This window comes from Giraffa tippelskirchi, chromosome 3 (genome assembly GCF_054371585.1).
Source record: "Giraffa tippelskirchi isolate mGirTip1 chromosome 3, T2T-mGirTip1v1.2.pri, whole genome shotgun sequence".
NCBI lineage: Eukaryota > Metazoa > Chordata > Mammalia > Artiodactyla > Giraffidae > Giraffa > Giraffa tippelskirchi.
The window spans coordinates 38,269,029-38,292,542 of NC_137277.1; the positions used below are offsets into that span (position 1 = coordinate 38,269,029).

The 23,514-nt window shown below is 41.4% G+C and overlaps 1 protein-coding gene across 22 annotated transcripts in view; it reads left to right on the forward strand.

Moving 5' to 3' along the window:
- The first annotated feature begins 633 nt into the window (after positions 1-633).
- The window catches only part of ANKFY1 (ankyrin repeat and FYVE domain containing 1), a 66,550-nt gene continuing 43,669 nt past the window's right edge, over positions 634-23,514 (forward strand). For 9 of the 22 annotated variants that reach the window (XR_014079499.1, XR_014079500.1, XM_081579882.1 and 6 more), the window contains exons 1-3: positions 634-663; positions 15,338-15,530; positions 19,621-19,739. Coding sequence is in view for 15 of the 22 variants with exons in the window: in XM_081579865.1 (XP_081435991.1) it covers positions 654-663; positions 15,338-15,530; positions 19,621-19,739 (322 nt within the window). In the remaining 7 variants the exon portion in view is untranslated. Of the gene's footprint in view, positions 1,061-8,012; positions 8,120-15,337; positions 15,531-19,620; positions 19,740-23,514 lie in introns of all 22 variants that reach the window. The other 13 variants (XM_081579870.1, XM_081579874.1, XM_081579877.1 and 10 more) reach the window with 7 other exon arrangements.

A 23,514-nucleotide genomic window follows, 5' to 3' on the forward strand; every position in this document is an offset into this window, starting at 1 on the left:
CTAGGCCTTCCAACTTAATTTTCTTCACTCTTTTTTGGTTCCCTTGCCTAAGAACTTCAACCATAAAATTGATGTCATCAAGCAATCTCCTTATCTCTTCCCTCTTTCACATGTATCCGCATGCATTCTTGTATCCTAATGTCTTGGTAGAAAACAGTGACTTGCCTGAAATCTACAGTTCATCATTTCACCTAAATACCTGCAGGGCATCCTGCCTCCCCAAGGACCTTGAACTTCATTTGCCTTTCCCTCTCCTTTGGTTCTTTTCTCTCAGCCTCTCTCATCTTTACAAACAAACCTAAAACCAAAGAAAACCGCTTTTTCGACCCTCTCACGGCCATATTTTCCCAAAGGGTAGTCAAGGCTCGCTGCGCTCATCCTATTCAGTCCCCTCCCTTGGGCGTGGAATATGATAGAGCCCAGTCAGGATGTGATAAGTCCACAGCCTCGAAAGCACTAAGAGCAGAGAGCCAGAATTTCAGTTCCTCGGGTATCCAACTACCCCCTCTACTTTCATTCACTGCTCTTAACTCGTCTCGACTCCTCCCTCTGTCTGGTCTCCATGACTCTCGCGAGACTTGAGGGCCTCCGTTACGCGCCGCTCCAGTGGAGCGGTGCACATCTCGCGAGGCTGAGGCAGGGCCAGGCCCGACATGGCGGAAGGTAGGGTTTTTGTGGAGCCGCGCGGGAAGGCGCGGAGCTGTGGGGGCGCTGCTGGCTGGGCCAAGCAGCCCTGAGAGGGAACGACCGGGTATGGTCGCATGGGGCACAGCGGGTCTCGCGAGCCTTCCTGTCCAGCCTCTGCCGGGCGCCTCGGGCGGGGGTCCCGAGCGCTATTCCTATGGCAACGCCCCTCCCGGCGTCCCCGACCCCACGGGACCGCTGTGGGGTCTGGAGCCGGTCACTAGGTCGCGTGCCGGGACTGAGTGCAGCTGCTGGGATCCCGAGGGCCGCCGGGGAGGCTCCTTTGATTGCCAGCGGTGCTGGGACGGCGGGGGAAGTAACACTTCTCCTTAGGAAATCGAAACTGCTGTCCTGGCAGGTCCCGCATCCGGAAGGGGTACATCCCTTGCCTGCGGAAGAGCCTGGGACTCTTCCTGGGGTGAGGGTGGGAGTGAGCCAGGGCTATCACTGGTAGACACGCCAGAAGGGCGGGCGCTGTAGGCCCTGGGCTTCCCAGCAGCCCCGGGGGATTCGGGTCGGCTGAGGTTCTTTCCCTAGGTTTAGAGATGTGGACAGGAGGAGGGGGTTTGCTAGGTAGAGTAGTTGGCCAAGATCACACTGCTCCTAAAAGATGTGGTAAACCAGACCTCGGTTCCTTTGCCTCTCAGTCCTATCCTCACCTGCTTTCTGCTTTCTGGCGCTTTCTTTATGACACTGCAGGTAAAGGCAGTTTGTTTGGCCTCTCCCATTCTGTCTGCCTTAACGTAGCAGTATTAGAATCATTCATTGTCAAAGCCTTGTACAGGTTGGGGGAAAGGAGACCCAGAGATGGGAGTTACATTCCAGGGACCCTAAAGTGATGCTGTCGGACCTGGCTAGTGTGCGTCTCATGTTCACCCCATTATTGGAGGAAAATACTGCTTCTTCGACTAAATGGTTATTGCACATGGATGCAATCGGCTGGTGCTCCCTCCTTGCCTATTGATTTTGAACTAAGCTTTGTCTGAACCCATCTTTACTTGGATCTTCTCTTTGGGCAGCACCTGACAGTTTGCAGGCTTTTCTCATTTGATTAGACTTGGCAACAGCCTTGTGAAGGAGGCCTGACATGGGTGTCATTTGCACTTTATAGATAAAGGAGTTGAGGCCAGAGTTCTAGAGATACCCAGGACGAGTACCCATTGTTGGTCTGCTCTTTCTACCAAGCTATACCCGCTGTGGGGGAGACATCAGATAAATATTGTATGAAAACAGAGGAGGATTAAGAGGAATAGAAAGCAAGCTAAGGCATCCCCTGAAGCCTTTGGATAAATCACAGAATGTTGTTTAATATTATTTTAACACAGCTGGCAGCCAGCGAAATGGATCTTGTTGCCCAGAGCAGTGAGTTGGGAGTGGGAAGGTTCAGGAAGGCTTTAGGTGGGGTGACGTTGTTCATCGCCTTTACATCAGTTAGAGAAGTTGAATGTTTTGGGAATACATTACTGAGATTGAAGTTGTAGTGAGCAGCTGGTTTTTCATTCAGCAGTTTTCCTGAGCACCTGCTGTGTCTGCCAGTCTGATTCCAGCTTGAGGAGCTACTACTAGCTGAATATGCTGATCGGTAATCCTGCAGGTGTCTTGAGATTTGTGTTAGGGTAACCCTGAGAGATACCCAATTCCTGGAGAACACATCTTAAACAAAGCATCCTTTCAGGGTTAAATTGGCAAGGGAGTACAGATAGGTAGGCATAGTCAGGAGGTTCTGACTTGAGAGTTTTTATTGTCTTTTCTGTGTTCCAATTTCCTCCTCTGTGTTCTGATTTAAGCTTTTTGGAAACAATGTCGCAGACTTTGGGAAGATTCTGAGTGGATCATTCTAATCCAGTTACCTCATTAAACTTAGGGTGCTTGTTATGTTCAGGAAGGAAAGATTAGCTGGACAATGTTTTGCGGGGTGTTAACTTGTTTAATGCTACTTGTACTTGAATCAAAATTTATCCAGCTGGCTATGCTTGTTTAGAAATACTTATTTAAATATAAGCAAATAGCAAAAAATCCATGTCATGTAACAATTGGATGCTTTGTAAGCACACTCTATGGGAATCTCCCTGATAATGGTTGTCGTTTGGTGATGCAAGTGTGTGAGCCTGTGGGAAATGGCACTTAGAAATAGTAAACACAACCTGCCTAGACTGACTTATACAGTAACTTCTTAGTAGGACTTGTGTGGAAACCAGGCTTCTTTCCTTCCATCCATCCGTGGATATTGGTTTGACTGTATATATTTAAGAAAAGTCCTAAAATTAATGTCAATTTCCACTCTACTTCCCTGAAGCTATCCTGCTAATCGAAGTGTCCTTCATAACTCGGAAAAGTCCCTCCAACTTGGTTTTTCTGCTTTTCCTTTTTCTCCCTCATCTTGCTTCCCCATAGCCTATTTTTACTGTTTCCAGGGTTCCCTTTAAAACATAAATCAGATCATATCTCTCTCATTCTTTGCAGTACACCTACCTTCCACACGCCCTCCCCACTTCCGTGGCTCTCAGTGATCTTAAAATATATTCCAAAGCCTTCCAGTGACCTTCAGGTCCAAACAGAGTCTGACTGCTGGTTAACACTGTTACCTTACTTCTTAACTTATTCATGAAGCTTTTGCCACACTAACGTCCTTGCTGTTCTTTGTACATTCCCAGCATGCTTCTACTGCAATGTCTTCATCCTGCAGTTCCCTTGGCCTCAAACAGTCTTCCTCAGTTTCTCCACGTAGCCATTTGACTTTTATTCACTCAAGTGTCTGTTCAGTTCTCACTTCTTTAGAGATAGCCCCTAGATTTTGTTTGTCTTTTAATTCCCTTGCAGGAATATGAACCCCCACAAGGGCAGAGACTTTTTCTGTTTTGTTCACTGCTGTATCTCCCAACTTAGAATCATGCCTATGGTTGAAGGAATGGATAAATTATTGAGCGTCATTTACCAGACATCAAGAAGAGTTGCTGGGAATTCCCTGGTGGTCTGGTGGTTAGCACTGCTCAACTTTCATTGCTGAGGGTCAGGGTTCAGTCCCTCGTTGACGAACTGAGATCCTACAAGCTATGTGCCTTGGCCAAAGTGAACAAATAAATAAATAAAATCTGAAAGATGAAAAGTTGTCTGGATACATCCTTAGTCTCTTGTCTGGTAGCTGCCTGGTCCAGGTATTAATGTGCTCTGAATAATATCAGGCTGCTAGGAGCTGCCTAACCTACTTTTCATACAGCCCAGTTTAGTCTTAGCAGTCGCACAGTGTTTAAGAGGTCAGTCTCTGCAGGTGGACATGGGTTTGAATCCTAGTTTTACTAAGCTGTGATCACAGGCAAGCCAGTGAATTGCTCTCAGTCTCAGTTTCCTCAGCTTTGAAAGGGGGATCATCTCTATCAAACGAAATAGTGTCTCAAGAACCCTTTTATCACAGTGCCAGACATTTTGACCTGCCACACAGTCTCTCTCTTGTTAAATCTGAGTAGGCCTGGGACTTATGGTATTTTTTGAACTCCACCTAGTAAGTAAGACACTGTAGGGTGGAAGATGGGATGAGCATGGAGTGGGGGTGGAGGGAGAGGTACAAAAGAAGAGCCAGACCTAGAGCCTTTTCACAGGGAATGCAGCAGTCCAGGAGAGGAGATGAAGAGTATGTGTGTTAGAAATGGCATTGTAGGAGAGAAAGTGAAAAATGCTTACGATACTCAGGCTAGAAGAGATGTTTGAGAAAAGTGGTGGGGGGAGTGTTTGGGGCGTCAGGGGAAGCCTGTACTGCAGGAGATTAAGCTGGGCTTCTCTGGGCTGGGCTTTGGAAAATAGGCCTCTTTTGGACACGGGTTGGGAAGAGGTCACAATTTTCAGTGGAAGAAATAGCAGGATCTGAGGTTGGAAAAGTATGTGACAGGCCAGATTATGAAGGGATTGGTTAAATAAGCATTTAGATCTTACTCTGTGGGCCATGGTGTAAGGCTACTAAAAGGTATCAGCCAAGGTAGTGACATGACTAGAATTGTCTGAGACGTGTAAAAAAGGCTTTAATGTAGAGGATGGATTTGGGAAGGAGGTCGGTCGGAACAGAGACTGTAGTAATTGATGACGAGTCCTTTGGTGTAAGGGTCATTGGGCTTGGTGAGGACTGATATGCGAGAGACTCACTATAGATGGCGTAAAACATAGAGCTGTTGAAACCTGTTTGCATGTTGACAAGAGGGTGAAATCAAAGATGACTCAAGGGTTCTTGGTCTGGGTGACTCAGATAATGGCTGGGCTGTTGACAGGAAGAGAAGGAACAGATTTGAGAACAAATATTTTTGCCTCAGTTGTGGACAGATTTCGCCATGCCCAGTATGCCTTTAGAGGATTATGGCTTAGCAAGCAGTTGGAAGTGTTTCCAGTCAGACTGGTGTTTGTATGAAAATTAGCTAGTGAACTAGTATTTGTTGAGTATTTCCTATGCAGCCAGCCCTGTCTCTGATCAGTGCTACACAGAATGAGGTTTTGAAAAATGTGTAAGTCACACCACTGACTTACAGACAGGCTTATCAGTTGAATCACAATTAGGAAAAAAGTATTTTATGGAAAATTCCATGGACAGAGGAGCCTGGTGGTCTACAGTCCATAGTGTTGAAAAGAGTCAGACATGACTGAGTACACAGTGCACGCACACAGGCAACTATGCTGAGGATGACAGAGTGAGCAGCACACGGTCTCAGCCTTAGTGGACGTGCAGCCAAGAGGGGAAGGCCGAGTTTCTCATATTGTGCTTTATAGTTTACTGAGTTTTCTCCTTTGCATTGATGATCAGTGGTACCAGCTGAACGCTGAAGGTCAATAACCTAGTGGTCATTCCTGTTGTTCAGCCACTCAGTCGTGTCTGACTCTTTGCGACTCCATGGACTGCAGCATGCCAGACTTTCCAGTCCAACACCAACTCCTGGAGCTTGCTCAGACTCACGTCCATCAAGTCGGTGATGCCATCCAACCATCTCATTCTCTATTGTCCCCTTCTCCTGCCCTCAATCTTTCCCAGCATCAGGGTCTTTTCCAGTGAGTCAGTTCTTTGCATCAGGTGGCCAAAGTATTGGAGCTTCAGCTTCAGCATAAGACCTTCCAGTGAATATTCAGTGTTGGTTTCCTTTAGGATTGACTGGTTTGATCTTGCAGTCCAAGGGACTCTTGAGTCTTCTCCAATGCCACAGTTCCAAAGCATCAGTTCTTCAGCACTCAGCCTTCTTTATGGTCCAGCTCTCCCATCCATACATGACTACTGGAAAAATCATTGCTTTGACTCTCTGGCCCTTTGTTGGCAAAGTAATGTCTCTACTTTTGACTTCCCCCTACTCTGTGCATGTGTGTGTGTATACTAAGTTGCTTCAGTTGTATCTGACTCTTTGTGACCCTATGGACCATAGCCCACCAGGCTCCTCTGTCCATGGGTTTCTCCAGGCAAGAATACTGGCGTGGGTTGCCATGCCCTCCTCCAGGGGATCTTCCCAACCCAGGGATCCAACCCATGTGTCTTTTTATCTCCTACATTGACAGGCGGGTTCTTTACCACTCACACCACCTGGGAAGTCCACCTAACTCTGTAGTCAGCACCAAATCCTGTGGGTCTTATAAAGCTCTCACATATGTTCTTTCCTTTCTGCTGTCATTCTGGTAGTTAGGGCTAGTGGTTCTCAACCTGGAGAACCCTGCATGTTAGAATCACCTGGGAAACTTCTAAAAACTCAAGATTTATGCATCAGTCAGCTTCAGTGAAAATCAGTATATCCCACAAAAAACTTTTTTTCAATCTGAATCAGTATTGAATTGAAGAGGATTTTACTAAATCATTTTTTAAAACAAATATAACTATGTGCATGTATATAATATGTACACATACACATAAATTAGGTCATCTTTCCTAACTAAGAAGTCTTCAGTAGTAGGTATTATTTGTAAATGAAGTAAAAGGATTTTTTAAAAGCAACTTTTGTTAAATAATGGCTTTTCGACTTTGTTAAAGCATTTGAGTTGTAACGGAATTGCCAGACTTTTTAAAGGGTGAAAAGTCAAAATATGAAATATCTCTTAGCACAAAATATGAAATATCTCTGTTTTTATTATGTCCAAACTTTTTGTCTGTGTATGTGTGTGTGAACTGGGAGGGTGCAGACTGGGAGAGGTATCTTGTTCCTTTGTACTCTCCTCCAGATGCTATTGCTGTCTAACCCTTCCTCTTTTTTTTTTTCTTTTTTTTGCACGTGCCTTGTGGTTTACGGGATCTCACTTCCCTGACCAGAGGTTGAACCTGGGTACAGTAGTGAAAGGCTGGAATCCTAACCGCTAGGCCACTAGGGAACTCCCTCTCTTCCTCTTTTCATTAGGGTATTTTGTGAACTTGAATTTCAACAGTAAATACATCCATGTATTTCTTTTCTGTTAAACAATTTTTCTAGAATTAACACTATAGTTAGTGCTAGTAATCCTAGTGAAAGAAAAATTACATCTGTAATATGACACGTTTAGGAAAGTAGTTGTGGTAGTAATTCATTACCTGAGAGGACCTTATGTTTTCTGATGCCAGCAAGGAAGATAGTTTTTTCTGGGAATATGATATGTGCTTTAATGAAATACTGTTATGTAGAAGACTGAAACAAAATTATTTTTGTAGTTCTCAAAATGAGATGTTACCAGTTTTACAGTCATTTTTCTTTTATCTAATGAACATAGTTAAAGCAGAGTAGGGAGAAAGTCATTTAGTAATTACAGAATTATACAAAGAACACTAATTCAATGTGAAAATTGGGGGCTGGAAAGAACTATAGAAATGTAGAGAAAGGAAATATCAGGGTTTTGTTCATCTAAAAGGATTTAATGAATACACTGTGTGTTAGAATTGGAGTAGGCAGGGAGTAGAAATCACATTTAAGGTAGGGAATGGGAAGAACATTTAATTCCTAAGTCAGTGAATTAATAACTAATAACTTTTTGTTTGATGTCCTGACGTTGAGCCTGAAAATAGGTAGCATGGTACAGTGGGATGAGCATGAGCTTTGGCTTAAAATCTTAAATCATGATGTAGAACATTTTTATTATCTTAAAATAATTTCCTCGAACTCCCTTGCATTCATTCAGTCCCATTCCCCTGACCACTGGCAACCACTAATGTGCTTTAACCGTGAAGCCTGAAATACTTACTACCTGGCCCTTCACTGAAAAAGTTTGCCAACTCCTGACCTAGAAGGAAGAGTCTTATAAAAAGCCTTGTTGGTTCCTTTTCTGTCCCGTGACTTGCTGATTAAATTATATATATACATAACAATTGATGTTGATCTCTTTTTTTAGGGTATTCCTAGTGAATGTAGATTTTTTTTTTTTGTCCCAGGCATCTTTGGTTAGGTGAGGAGTGATGAATCACCAGAGAGCGCATCAAAATGTCTGACCTCCAACTGCATTGGTGAAGAGCAAATGGGTATTATTGGGGGAAAAAACATGATTAAACTGTGATGCAAGTACTGATATTCTTCACTGATACTTAGTATAGCTCTTCTGGTGAAACTGTAGGTTTATCTATTATTTAAATTTAAGGCTTATTTTTCAAAGGGAAAGTTGGAGAAAGAGAAAAAAGAAGCCACAGCTGAAAATTAGTCACTTGATAAAGAAGTGGTAGTAAACCTTTAAACTAGACACTGTTCTGAATAATTTAATGTAACTTAGTTACTCCTCAACAGCACTCTGAGATACTATTATTATTCCTACTTTCCACCTGTGAAAACTGAAGCACAGAACGAAGTGACTTGCCAAGATCACACTGCTAGGAAATGCGCTGGCCTGGGTTCCAGCCCAGGCAAGTGAGGCTCCAGAGCACACTGTCTTAGGGGCAATATCATGTTGCCTGTCTCAGACTTAGAACAATAACGCACATTTACTGACCTCTTACTGCAGGGCAGGTACGCTTCTAAGGTCCTTGTATGTATTAGCTCATTTATGTTTACATACTTAACCTAGGTGGAGAAGGAGGCATTTGCCTGAGGTGTGACAACTAGAAAGGGCTGGGATCTGACTCCAGAGCCTGTGCCCCCTCGCCACTGCACTGAGCTGTGGGTTCTCCATTATTACTCAGAATGATAATTGTATACTTCTTCCTGTAAGAACTTTACAGCTTGCTGGTACTTCAAGGACACGTTTGCTTGCTATGTGCAAGCAGACACATTGCCCACAGAATAATATCTCAGCCATGGTTGCTTTCTTTGTTATATCAGGAAATGGTGTGGCAGTTGCAGTACCACTGGTAGGTGCACTTGTGATCAGGGTTTTCTCCTACAAAAGATGCAAGACGGGGAGCCGCTGTGATTTCATGAATGAGAGCCTATATCCTAACACCCTCCTTTTATCTCACCTCTTCTCTGATCATAACTTTTGTAGTTTATGTCTCATATTGTTAGGGAACTGTTGACTGTAACAAGTGTCAGGGTCGAGGCTGCAGGTAGAAATTTGTGTCATTAATTCTGAGAGCTACTAAGGCTATTGCTGTAGATTTTGGATTTACCTGTGTACAACTGGTATCCAAAGAAATTTACAAAGATTCCTTGAGAACATTTTTGAAATAGAACTTTTATGATCTTTAAGGGTTGGAGGAGTTCATACCTTTCTACTCTCTGAGGCAAATGTCCTCATAGTTCCCCCCACATGAATCAGTATCCCGATTCTTTGTGACTGTTAGTTTCATTCTTGTCCCTCCTGTTTGTGAGTTCCTGTAGACACTACTTCTGTATTTTATATAGATTCTATATTTGGCACTACTTTGGTGCTATATTATTTGGAAAATGTACAAATTAAACTGCCCTTTTTAAAAAACTCCAAGGGGCAACTGCTGATCTTCCATAAGAATGATAGTTTAAGTGAAATGGAAATGCAGAATATTTATGGGTGCTATAGTGTTGGTGGATTTTGGGACTCTTGAGCAAAAGGTTGGCTAGAATAAGGTGTAATTGAAACCAAGGTTAATGGGTTCAGTTTGCTTCAGGGAAGGAAAATCTGCAATCCATAGCCACAGGCAACCCCTGTGAAAACTTAGCAGCTGTCTCTTGGGCAAGTAAGATGTGACTATAGCCACCTGTTTGAACTAGCAAGATAAGGTGTCCTCTTGTTATCCATTAAATTGACATAGGCAGAGGCAGGTGACTTGCAGGCATTCTTGCCGGTGACTTTTATGGAGGACAAGGGTAGGTCTTGCTTTCTAATGATTTGTTTTTCTCCTGGAGCCTAGTGTGGTGCCTAGCCCACAAACCTGTTGACTGATACTAATTTAAAAGGAAAACCTGACCAAGAAAGTAAATCACTGAAGCCTTTCCCTTATATTTTCTGGACCTACTATGCTGCAAACACACAGACTTTATTTAAATTTTTTAGAGTGAAACGCCACTTGTCTGAGATGTCTTTCCTTGCACTGCCTTAAGGCCAGGTGGTCTTGCTCTGTGCTGTGTTTGTATCCCTTGTCAGAGTGCTTTCAGGTTTTCAACTTGTCTTTTTTAATTGCCTGTCTTGCTCCATTACTCGGCAACTTTGTGAAAAACATGTGCCAAGATGGTTTTCTTTACTTTCACACTGGCACTTTATAAATTTTCAATGAACTGCTAGGTTATACAGTTGCCTTCTTAAGAGTTGCAAATCTCTGGATAAGCTGATGAATGAACAAAAAAATTGCAGTTCTGTTGATCTTCTATCTAAACAGTAGTATTCCCAGAGCAGTCTAACTGTGTGACTTGGGGGCTGAGCTTTTTCTCCAGGCTAGTCATCCCCATACCTGGGGTCATCTGAAAAGCACTGTCCATTTCCTGTGATCCTGCTCCAAATCTGCTGAATTTGGGTACTCTCTCTTTAGTTCAGATTGCCTAAGTGATTCTTACTCAGCCAGTCTGGGAGTAATGTCCTCAAGAGCAGTCTGAGGCAAGAAGTAGGTAGAGGTCATGAGCCTGTCCCCTTTGTGCTCCTCAGTTCATTGTCTGGTAATTGAGCCAGAAGAAATGATCTTTAGTTTCCTTCCTTTCCTAAAGTTTTGTGATGTGTAAAAACCCTTACACTTGGGTGTTAGAAGATTATTGATTTTCCCTCGTAATTGTTTTCCATAATCTTTAAAATTTGTAAAAAATAATATATTTGCTTTGTAAGTGCACATTGATTTAAAACTCAAATAATATTACAAGACTTAAAAAATAAAATTTTGCCACCCCTCAGAACCCACTTCCCAGACTACTTTCCCCTCTTCTCTGTTGACCTCTAAGTGATAATACTGCCATTTCTAGATGGATCAATGATAGACATTGACTGACTTTTTCTTGTGGTAGGTTGGGAGTTGCCTCTTGGAGAGCTTTTTTTTTTTTTTTTTAAGATACAGCCTAACTAACTTGCACTTCTTCCAAATTAATAATAATGAAGGTTTTTTTTTCTGGCCTTATTGTATGGCTTGCAGGATCTTGGTTCCCTGACCAGGGATTGAACCCAGGCCATGGCAGTGAAAGCACCGAGTCCTAACCACAGGACCACAAGGGAATTCCCTAACGACAATTTTTAAAAGCATGTTAGGCTTTACTCTTTGGTTTGGGAATTGTCATTGCAGACTTGTTATATGAGGTGATGAAGTATTTAAAGCCTTGATAGCTCCTTCATTATTTAGCAGTGTTTTTCCATTTCTGTTTTTCCTTTTGTTCATCACCTTATCTTTCTGATAATGTTCTATTGATTTGCTGTGATTTTAATTGATCAGTCTTAATTCCTCGGTCAATAAAAATTTGAAACTCATTCTGTTTTTCATGACTTAAAAAAATGTTGTGTGAACAGTTACAATAGTTTAAATTATTATTATTATTTTTTTTTAGTTTAAATTATTTAACCAATAATTATGTAATTGTGGAAAGCATAAAACAGGTGTGGGGGAAACACTGACAATTTTGCATGCATGTGCCAGTTATAGTAATTTCATTTAATTTTCACAGCAGCACCAAGTAGAAGATCCCCCCTGTTATTTTTCATATAAAGAAACTGAAGCTCAGAGAGGTGAACTGCCCATGGTCCCCATAGCTAGTTACTAAACGGATTTATATTCCCATCACTTGAAACTCCAGAAGCTACTACAAGTGTATATATCAGTTTTTTTAAATTTAATTGATGCATAAGATACATGCAAAGAAGGGCAAAGCATGAGCCCAGTGAATTACCAAAGTAAAACTATTAATTGTGTATAATTTGAATGTATATATTTAGAATGTAACCACCACTGAGTTAACAACAAAAAAATAATCTTATCACCCAGAGGGTACCCCTTATGACCCCATATATTCCTTTTGCTCCGAGTAACAGCAACATTTGGACAAAATTTGATGTTACTCCTAATTCAAATGTCCTTTTACATTTTCTGTTACCACATCTTGAAAATCAGTGCCAGTTTTTCTTTAAAGAGGCCATCAACTTCATATCTTTCTCTGTAGGAAAAATAAGTATACATTTTGTAAAATCACATGAACTTACTGCAGTGTGCATCTCCGTTTCAGGTAAACAATTGCAATTTCTTGGCTCTTTAGTTTGATTAACTATAAAGAACTCTTCAAAACCAGTGACCTGTAAATTTGTCACACCAGAATAGGAGTGTAGATTTGAGTCCTGCCAAAGGAATTTTGTGGTTATAAATATTAAGATATGAAAAATATTACAATAGGATCATTGTAAGTACTGTCTTCTTTTAGCCAGTGGGGGTTTTTTTTAAAGCAATATTTGACTTAAATATTAGTAGGCTAAATAAATTGCAATATTTTGAAAAAAAATTAGTTATAGGAATTCTCATCTGATACATAACTCATGAACACAGTGATCAGCAGCTGTAAGCAAATTTTCATCTTGCAAGTGCCTTCTACTTCATTTGCCCAGGAATGCTGATTTATACCTGAAATAATACCTAGTTTTTTGACTCCAGGCAATATTTAATGTTGATCTTCTACATGAGGGGAAAAAAGTTCCCTCCTGTATGTATGAAGATAAGACTATTAGTATTTAAGTATGTAACAAGTTTCTCTTTAAATACTTTTTCATAACTATGAAAGTAGAACACATTTGTTATAGAATACCTGAAATGTTCAAGAAAGTGCAAAGAAGAAAACAAATCTGATATTTTGTGGTATTTGTCATTCTGTTCCTCATATATTTGAATGTTTATAATAAAATTGAAATTATAAAATATATTTAGTTTCACAGCCTCATTTTTTCTGTTACCTACAATTTGAATGTGTGTATTTAGTATTACGTATTTCTTTGAAAACATAGTTGCATAATAACTTCACTCCCATGTACCACTTAATTCCTGTTTTTAAATGGAAACATCTCTTTTTGAGCTGCTGTAGGGTTGGAGCCATATGAGTGAGTGGGAGACATCCAAGATGACTCCCACATTTCTTCTGCAGGTAACTGGGATAGATGGTGTGTCATTTAATAATACAGGGACCATACAAAGAAGAGCAATTTGCTTGAAGCTAAGAAGAGATATCTGCAGAGAGAGAAGGGTCTACGGATCACTGGCACTAGATTTTGGTTTTAACCACAGACCAAGGATCTGATATAGCTGCCTTGGAAGATGGCACAGTTGAGAAGGCCAAGGGTAGACCTCCTGAGGAGTATCAGTGGTGGAGGGTTTGGAGGGATGTGCAGAGAAGCGTGTGAAAGTAACAGAGCACCAGAATTGGAGAGAAGGTGGCACGGTGGTTGTTGAAAGAAGGAAAAAGCAGGATGGACAGCAGTGTCCTGTGCGGACTTGTCGAGTTCTGAGAGGAGAACCACTGGCAAGTGTCTAATATTTGGCAATTAGCTCATCAGTGAGAGGGGCTTCAAGGGGGTAGTGGGGACAGAGGGAGGGAATGGCCGGGTGATAGTGTGTGAGGAAATGTGTGTGGTAGCTAGAGATGGAAGGGCAGAGGTGGTCAGATGTGTGGAAGGAGAGTTTTGTTTTACTGTTGATAGAGACCTAGGCCAGTGTTTGTGCTGATGAGAGGGTTCTAGCTGAAAGAGATTGAAGTCGCTGGAGCTGGGGTGGTTGATGATAAAGCAGAGGACCTGGGGAGAGTGAAGGGTTTGGAGCAGAGGTGGAGTGCGTAAGCTTGCGTAGGAGGGAGCTGCAGTCTCTGAGAAGGCAGGGGGTAGATGGGAGTACCTTATGGTACAGTGGGGATTGGTGGCAGTCGCTCAGTTTTCTCAAGATGTTGTCTGAGAAGGTAGGAGGTGGCCTTGGGGGCTGTGTCCAGATTTGGAGTTTCTGTGGTGGGGAGTAGAAGAGTGAATGTTCTGTGGCCCAGAGGATGGCCACAGCAGCACTGTGGTCCCACAGATAGGATTTATGCATGGTTGCCTGAATCCCCACCAAGACTGCAGGTAAGAGAGAAGTTTCTGGACTTTGCTTCCTCAGAGAAGCCCTCCTTAAGGTCCTAGGTTAAATTTCTTTTTTTCCTGATGTCCTAGGTTAAATTTCTTTTTTTAAAAATTTTTTATTATAGCTCCTCAAAGCTCTGTCCTTTCTAGTGCTCATCCGAGTTGTAGTTTTTCATTTGCAATTGTTATTGTAATTATAAACGTTTCCTTTCCCCAGTAACTAAGAGCTCGGAGGAAGGATATGTCTGATTTTGCTGAAGTACTGTACTACCGGGCCCCTCACAGACACCCGGTAAATGTTGAATTGAACGAGTCAAGAACTGGTTCTCAACCTTTAGAATCTACCCCAGCACACCTGTGGGATATGACCTGCTTCCATCTGAATGATTATTGATGGCCCCGAGCCTTCCCAAGGGAGGGCAGGTGTCAGGGATTGTGGGATAGTGGCTGATAGACCACTGGATGCCTGGGCTGTTGTCCTAGCCCCACACGTCTCACCAGCTTCATGACCTTGGACAAATTCTTAATCTTTCTGTACCCCAGTGCCCTCCTGTAAAGTGGCTAGTCGTGATAGTACCTGCCCCATTGGGTCATCGTGAGAATTCACAGAAAACTTGTAGTACAGCATGTGACATGTAGAAGTTACTTATTCCTTCTAGCCGTTTGAAAACTGATCTTCAGGGAAATTGAGAAGAAATCCCTGCACCATGATGGCACCCTGAAACAACACCATTTTTGGTCTTGTAGGAGTGTCAGTAAGAATAGTAGGAACATCACATGACTACAGCTGACCCTTGAACAACATCAGTGACTAGGAACTCTGCCTTACCTTCCGGCAGAGTGGAAAATCTGCGTGTAACTTAGAGCCCTCCGTGACCTTGATTCTTCCAGATCTTTGGATTCAACCAACTGCAGATGGTGTCGCAGCCGTCCCCAACCTTTTTGGCACCAGGGACCAGTTTCAAGGAAAACAGCTTCTCCATGGACTGAGGAGTGAAGGAGGGTTTCCAGATGATTCAAGCGCATTACATTTATTGTGCACTTTATTATTATTACATCAGCTCCACCTCAGATGGAGTTGCTTGGGGGCCCCTGCTGTATAGTATTTACTATTGGAAAATATCCGTGTGTAAGTAAACCCACGCAATTCAAACCCGTGTTGTTTGAGCGTCAGCTGTGGTCATTTTGGTTGTCCTGTCCTAGCTGTGGGATGAGGGATGAGTGAGTGCTGTCTGTTTATACCTACCGTGGTAAACTTGATTCTTTGTCTCCCTTGCAGAGGAGGTGGCCAAGTTGGAGAAGCACTTGATGCTTCTCCGACAAGAGTATGTCAAGCTGCAGAGGAAATTGGCAGAGACAGAGAAGAGATGCACTCTTTTAGCTGCACAAGCAAAGAAAGAAAGCAGCAATGAGTCATTCATCAGCCGCCTGCTGACGATCGTGGCTGACCTCTACGAGCAGGAGCAGTATAGGTGAGCTTCTGGCACGGGGCCAGTTTGGGGAAGCAAGCCCTTTGGCTTTCTCTTTTTTGTTTTCTGCTTATTTTCAGCACAGAGTATGGGTGTCTTGGTAATTGCATCCCTGGTACAGATAGGAATTAGCTTGCAAGTCCAGGTATTCAGGGGAGGAGAAGTCACCTTCTCTTGGGCTGGTCAAAGAAGGCATATTGGAGCTACTGGTTAGTGTAGCATGATGGTTGAGAGTGGACTTTGGGGTCACACAGTTCAGCTGGCCACTTACTGGCTACGTGACCTGGAACTGTATGAAGTGCCTCAGGCTCCTAATCTGTAAAATGGTGATAAGAATACTGTTTACCTCAGGGTTATTGAGATGAGATGGTTGGATGGCATCACCGACTCAAAGGACATGAGTAAACTCCGGGAGTTGGTGATGGACAGGGAGGCCTGGCGTGCTACCGTCCATGGGGTCACACAGAGTTGGACACGACTGAGCGACTGAACTGAGCTAGGGTTATTGTGTGGATTAAATTTAATAAGTACTGTTTGAGCACTTAGAAAAACAGTGTCTGGCATATGGTAAGCGCTCAGTTTTTAAGCTACTTTTATTAAGTGAGTTTTGTGGTAAATGTTAAAGGCTGAGTAGGATTTAATAACGGAGAAGGCAATGGCACCCCACTCCAGTACTCTTGCCTGGAAAATCCCATGGACAGAGGAGCCTGGTGGGCTGCAGTCTGTGGGGTCGCTATGAGTCAGACATGACTGAGCGATTTCACTTTCACTTTTCACTTTCATGCATTGGAGAAGGAAATGGCAACCCACTCCAGTGTTCTTGCCTGGAGAATCCCAGGGACGGCGGAGCCTGGTGGGCTGCCGTCTATGGGGTCACACAGAGTCGGACACGACTGAAGCGACTTAGCAGCAGCAGCAGCAGGATTTAATAAAGATAGTAATATCACTAGTAGAGGGAGTGGCTGAGAACAGACTCACAGATGGGAATGTGTGGAGGATTTCAGGAGGGGGGCCATTTTAGGGTACATATCCATGCAGAGGAGCACTGGAGTGGTGGGAAGGGTAGGGTGGGTTGCATTGGGATGCCAAGGTGAGGAAAGTGGACTTGATCCTTTAAGAAGTGTGAAACAGGGTTTTTAAGTTTACAGGATTGTCATAAAGTGGTGTTTCAGGCAGATTAGCCTGGTAACATCATGTAGGCGAAATTACAAAGAGAACAAGAGCAGAATCAGGCCAGAAGTGATGAAGGACTGAACTGGGATGATGGCTGCGGTTGTGGAAAAGAAACATGGACATGAATGTGCCTAGAAGGAAAGATTTGCCTACTAGGGAGGTAGGATTGGAATAGATGATTTAATAAAATTTGGAAATAAATTAAGACATTTAAAATAGATCAAAATCCAGAACAGCCATCTACCATCTTAATCATTTCTAAAAGAAAAGAAAAATTGGAATACCAAAAAATGGGAATTACATACTCTGAGTAAAGGACAGCCCTTTCTTTAAATCTAATGGATGCAGCTACTTGTAAAATATAGGTCTCTCTTTTTTTCCTCCTCCTCTTTTTCCAATGGATAAGTGAAAACTTTGTTCTCACTGGCTCCAGGAAGCCGACACAGGTCTGTCACTGTCCAGGGCTCTTTCCCATTAGAATTCCTTATTATGTAACCATTGACTGCATTCTTACACTGTAGTCCTTCTAGGAGACAGTGGGAATGAGACTGGGCAGTTTCCTCTTCTGGCAACTTTTTACCTGGTCAGCTGTGGTATGGTCCCAGGGTTCTGGTGGGTCTCTCTTCTGTTTCTAAAACCTGTCCTTTTATCAAAAGAAGGCTAAATACCTTTGTTATCTACAACCAGTGATCAGATGGGGAATGGAGACTTTGAAGAGGACTGAGCTTTTGAAATGGAATAACTGAAAATACAGTATCAATTTCTAAAGCAGATTCTCTTTTACCAAGCTAAGGGATAAAAAAAACCTTTTGTCCCATGAACATGTGTTTTGTTGAAGAATTTAAATAGTGTTTTTATGTGCATTTTAGTAGTCAGAGTAACTGGAGAGTTAGTGTTAAATTTTTAAATTGAGCAATGTGGAAGAAATTGGTCCACTTCTTAGCTAAAGTTCAGGAGAAGGCTTTTGTCCCAGAAGATACTTAGAAATGATGGTTGAAAGTGAAAGTGTTAGTCGCTTTGTAGTTATTTACAACCAAACATAATTTTTTCTGTTTAAGTGTTTAAAACACTCTAGCAAGAAGCTCTTTCTTTATGCTTCCTCTCCAGTGACAACATCCTTGTATCCATATTTTAAAAGGAAATGTCTTTAAAAGACTAGAATGAAAAAATTTTAAAAATTGCTAGCCTCCCAATTGTTTCTGCATAGAGTCTTCAAAGACTTGACCTGTCCCAAGTTTCCGTTTTTGAATTATATTTTTAAAAATTATTACTATTAGAGATTATTAGTGAAATTCTTATATTTATTTCTCTTTGGGATTGTTGTTTAGTGTCCAACTCTTGTGACCCCATGGACTGTAGCCCACGAGTCTCCTCTCTGACCGTGGGATTTCCCAGGCAGCAGTTCTGGAGTGGGTTGCCATTTCCTTCTCCATCTCTTTGGGATATTAGACTACAAAAGAGAAAAAACTTTGACTTGACATTCATGAGTAATAGTAGGAATTTTATAGAAACATCCATTTTTATAATTTTGTGGCTAAACTCAAGATATGTGATAGAAATAGTAAGTAGTAACTGTTCATTTATGTTCTTAGAATGTGATACTTTTTAAATACATTTAGAGTTTAAAAGTTATTTGTGCTTTGTTTTCATTATATTTTTTAACCTTATCACAGGATATGATATGAGGCAGTTTAATGTTCTGCTTTAAATAGAATGTCAATTCTGTTCTTTATGAATAGTGTTCTGTGTTAACAGTGTTAATAGATACCCTATTCTTTTAATCTAAGATAATTAGTTGCAGCTTGGTTAGTTCTTTAATAGAACTAGAATTGTTGATATGCTCACATAATTGTAATGTATGTTCTAGACGTTGCTTTTGTGGGGCGAAATGTGTCTGCATCAAGCATCGTATAGAAACCATATTCTTGTTTGTGTCTCCTTTTAAGCACATGAGTTAATTCGTGTAAAATTTTTTTTCTTCTTCCTTTTCTCATGTAATAGTTTTTATGTATTTAGTTTCTAAAGGCTTTCCGACCTAACAAGTTATTTTCAAGGGAAATATGCAAGTAAAAAGCCTCACAAATACAAGCAAGGGGATGACAATGGGTGACTGTGGATTGCTGCCAACTAGCCATATGGCACATGCTTCTGTCAGCCTAGTGGGTCATCCTTAGGTGTTTGTAAACTGCCCAGATGCTCTCCTACCTTGGCATCTGACATTTCAGAGTTAAGTATGAATAACTATTTGGAAAGCTCTTTTCATATAATGGTATGTCATATATATGGAAACGTGTTTGAAGAAAAGATACCTCACCCCTTTTCTTTATAAATGGTTGAGTTAAAAAATGGCCAATACTAGGTCTGAGTGTTTCTGACGAGAATAGGAGTCCAGATACTGGGTTTCATATTTCATATTCTTGATTGTTTTATCGAAGCTAATTTATTTATGGTTTTTGGGTTAACCTTGCTTAAGCATTAATACAGTGTGGAGCATCATAGCACGGTAGGCTGAGAGCTCTTATCACAGTCCTTAGTCTTTCAGTCTATTTATCCCTGATGATTTATCTTGATTTTTTTCTACATAAAACCTCTTCTACTCTTTATATTAATATTAGTCATCCTTTGTAACTTGTAGGCTGCACCATCATGGGGGTGACATTAGGGGATGTCTTTGAAAACAGAGCATCCCGTGTGAACTAAAAGCTAGAAGTTAGAAATAGGAAACATGTCTAGCAATGCATTATAAATATGACTCAGTGCTAGCATAGAGAGATACTTTTGCTGTGATTTTTTTTTTTTTTCTGTCACAGATGTATGTTGGTCAGTCAGTACTCACATACTGATTAGCTGTGAATTCCAGCTAAACCTAGTTATAATGACATTTTTTCTTTTTATACCTGTGGGTATTTTTCTTCATCAGTGACTTGAAGATAAAGGTTGGGAGCAGGCACATCAATGCCCACAAGTTTGTCCTGGCGGCCCGCAGTGACAGCTGGAGTCTGGCCAGTTTGTCTTCCACCGAGGAGTTGGACCTGTCAGGTGAGCCTCTGACCGGCTGGGGACTCAAAATTCCCAGCACATGAGCACTTGGCAGAAGGTTATGGTGTGTCACTTTGAAATATTTGTGGCTTAGTGGAAGTAGAATACTTCTCTTACGAATTGGTGGTGACCATAAACTAGTTAAATAGTGAGTCATTAGGTAGTACTTTGTGGACACTTCTGTTTAATATCTGGCTAAAAAATCATAAATATTTGAGGAACTACAGTATTCTTATAATTTATAAAATAAGATCTCTCCATATAACTTTTCATATAGTAGTATGTTCTAAATATGAGAGCATATGTAGGAAAAAAATGTGTTTCCACTAAGAGAAAGTCCTGCTGCTGATCAACTGGTGAAGATTTAACCCTAGCTGCCAAAATACTTTTCCTGGTCTGTAAGAACTGAATTCAGAAGTAACAGTTACTGCAAAAAAGAATATAATATATTCTGCAATATAAGAATATTCTTTCTTTAAAATTAAAGGATGACCAGCTGTCTTCAGAATTTAAGTGCATTGAACTGTTTAATGTTACTGTTTTTGTGGCACATATATTTTTTAGAATTTGGGTAAATATGGTGGTTAAGTAAACTTAAAAACATCATTTTCAAAAGTTCATTTCAAAATTGCATTTTCACTTAGTATTTGCCTAACTGCTGCTACAAAAGAGCAAATTTTAAAGTTAATTCTGCTGTTAATAATCAAGAGAATTACAAGTTTCCTGTAAATGTGTTATACTTTCATATTTAAAAACAATAATCAAAAGACTGATACCATATGGTAAGGAACATTCCCACGGATTAAGATATGAGTTACTTGCAGAAGTGATTGGCTGTGTGAAAAGTCTGCTGAATTATGTCTTTGTTTAAAGAATTCATTGCTGTGGTTTGATCCCTGCTGTAAAGTTTGCTTTGAGGAGTGAGCAGCTGCAGAGCCAAAATTTTTGGTGGCTTTGGTAAATCAGGCACCTACTAAGATATCTGTGGTAGAACTTAACGGCATCTTTACTTTCCTTTATAAAGTTTATCTTTGAAGGGTTCCAGGGCTTCCCTGATAGCTCAGTTGGTAAAGAATACGTCTGCAGTGCAGGAGACCCCGGTTCGATTCCTGGGTCAGGAAGATCCGCTGGAGAAGGGATAGGCTACCCACTCCAGTATTCTTGGACTTTCCTTATGGCTCAGCTGGTAAAGAATCCACCTGCAATGAGGGAGACCTGGGTTTGATCCCTGAGTTGGGAAGATCCCGTGGAGAAGGGAAAGGCTACCCACTCCAGTATTCTGGCCTGGAGAATTCGATGGACGGTATAATCCGTGGGGTTGCAAAGAGTTGAACATGGCTGAGTGACTTTCACTTCACTTGAAGGGTTCCAAGGAAATGGTGGCATCTGTGGACCTGTTCAGGTTGTGTGTCTTGCCCAGAGTCCTGCTGAGTTGCCTGTATGGGCATGGGTGTGATTGCCTAAATTTGGGCTCACAGCAGCTGAAACTACCTAAAAAGCCTGTGTGTTACATGACAGGGCTGCCTGCAGCTGAGGGAGGTTGGAAATAGGCTCTTGGAAACAAATGTATAAATAGGGTAAAAGCTATGTTTTAAATGGTTGAACCTTCTCCCCACTCGTTGGTTTGGTAAAATCATCTTATGGATCTACTGGTGTTCTGTTTCTTCAAAATTATTCCATTAATATCACAAATGCTGAGTGGCAGGCACTTTGCAAGGTACTAGGGATATAGCAGTGAATAAAATTAAATTCCTGTTTGCGTGGTACTTACATTCTTAGATTGACATCCTGAGCCTCACGTTTTCATTTGAAATTCTTTTGTAATTGATATTTCTTAAAATTCAAAATAAGCACAGCTTAATTTTTTTAATTAATTAATTTGTTTACCTTATTGCACCAGGTCTTAGTTGGGGCATACAGGATCTATAGTTGTAGCATGTGGGATCTAGTTCCCTGACCAGGGATCCAAACCATGCCCCTTGCATTGGGAGCACAGAGTCTTAGCCACTGGACTACCAAGGAAGTCCCAGCACAACTTTAATTCTGTTACTTGTTTTAAGAATTTTAGCCCATGTTGAGGAATATACAATAGGCATTATATACCAAGTATTTAAAAGGTATTTGGACATATGAAAATTTTCTTAAATCATACCTTGTTCAAAAAAGTAAAATGTTGTGTGCTTGATCTGACCCAGTGACAAAGTCACAGTCACTTCTGTAAGAGTCTTGCCATAAATGCATGACCTCAGTCTAATTGTGAGAAAGCATCAGACTAACCCAAGTTGAAGAACATTCCACAGAATTACTGGCAAGGTCGTGAAAGACAAGATAAGACTTAGGAATTGTTACAGATTGGAGGAGATTTAGGAGATATGATAATAAAATTCAAGGTGGAACCCTCAATTGGATTCTGGACCATAAAAGGACATTATTGGGATAATTGGCAAAGTTTGTATAGGTCTGTAATTAGTTAATAGTATTATATCGGTCCTAACCACCTGGTTGTAATCATTGTGCCCTGGTTATGCAAGATGCTGATATTAGGGGAGGATCAATGGAGGGTATATGGGAACTCTACACCTGTTTTGTAAGTCTGACATTGTTTCAAAATATAAAGATTTAAAAGGTATGAATTTGCTTTGTATTTCTTGATTATTTTATGTATAAAGGTACATTTATAAAGATACTGACTGATCAGCTGGGAAGAGAAAGGATATAACCGTTAGCGCGACACAGTACAACAAATCTTGATGCACGATATTTACTTCTTTAGGAAGTAAAGCAGGCTGCTTCAGGCTCAGTGGTTTGTTTATAGCCTCTCTCTGTCACTTCAGCAGTAGCAGCTGACACTGAGCAGTTCCAATGCCATAGAATGGCTGTTGTGAAGCTAGAGTTTCTTGCATGCCTCCTCCAGCAAAGATCTTATGGTTCCCTGGCATGAGTGTTTATGGTGAGTCATTCAGCTTTCCTGGAATGTGTTCTGGGTTCTGTCAAGCCATTCCAAAAACAGAAAGCATCCTCTCTCTTTTCCAGTCCAGTCAGAAAAACTGTGCACTAAACACAGACCTGGGAGGTTGCACTGTGTTGTGAAAGGAGCGTAGGGTCCCAGACTCTGTGCTCAGGCACACTAAGGTGCTCAAGCAAACTCACGGGACAGTGGTAGTTTGCATTTTCAAGAGAAATTCAGCAATATCTGTTAGATAGTGTGAGAACTACTGGTTCTACGTTGTTTGGTTTCAGTATTTTGTTGATATCCATGGTAGTTTAAGATGTGTCCATAAACTATCTGGTATTCCTCCCTTCCCAGATGGATCCTGATTCCCCTCCTCTTAAGTACAGGCTGACTGAGCTTGTAAGTAATAACATGTTACTTCAGAGATACATCTTAGACGGCACTGTGACTTCTTCCTTGCTCTGCCTTGTGGATTGCTCACTTTGGGAGAGGTTAGCTGCTGTGTCATGAGGACACTCAGATGGCGTTGTGGCCTCCTACTAACAGCTGAGACACCGCTCCCTCCCCAAGATTATCTTAGAGCTTCAAGTGATGTATTTTATCTGTGGTCATATCCCCTTACTTCACCCTAATGTGGCTTTTGTGTTTTTCCCTCTAATCTCTGGTTATGCTAAATTTGTCTTGTGTGTGAGTTTAAAATAGTCTGTTTCGATAATAATCATAGCAAATTTTTCTATAGCAGTTACCATGTGGTGGTAGTTTACAGGTATTAACTCTTTTATCTTCAGGATAACACTTTGAGGTAACTACTGTTTATTCCCA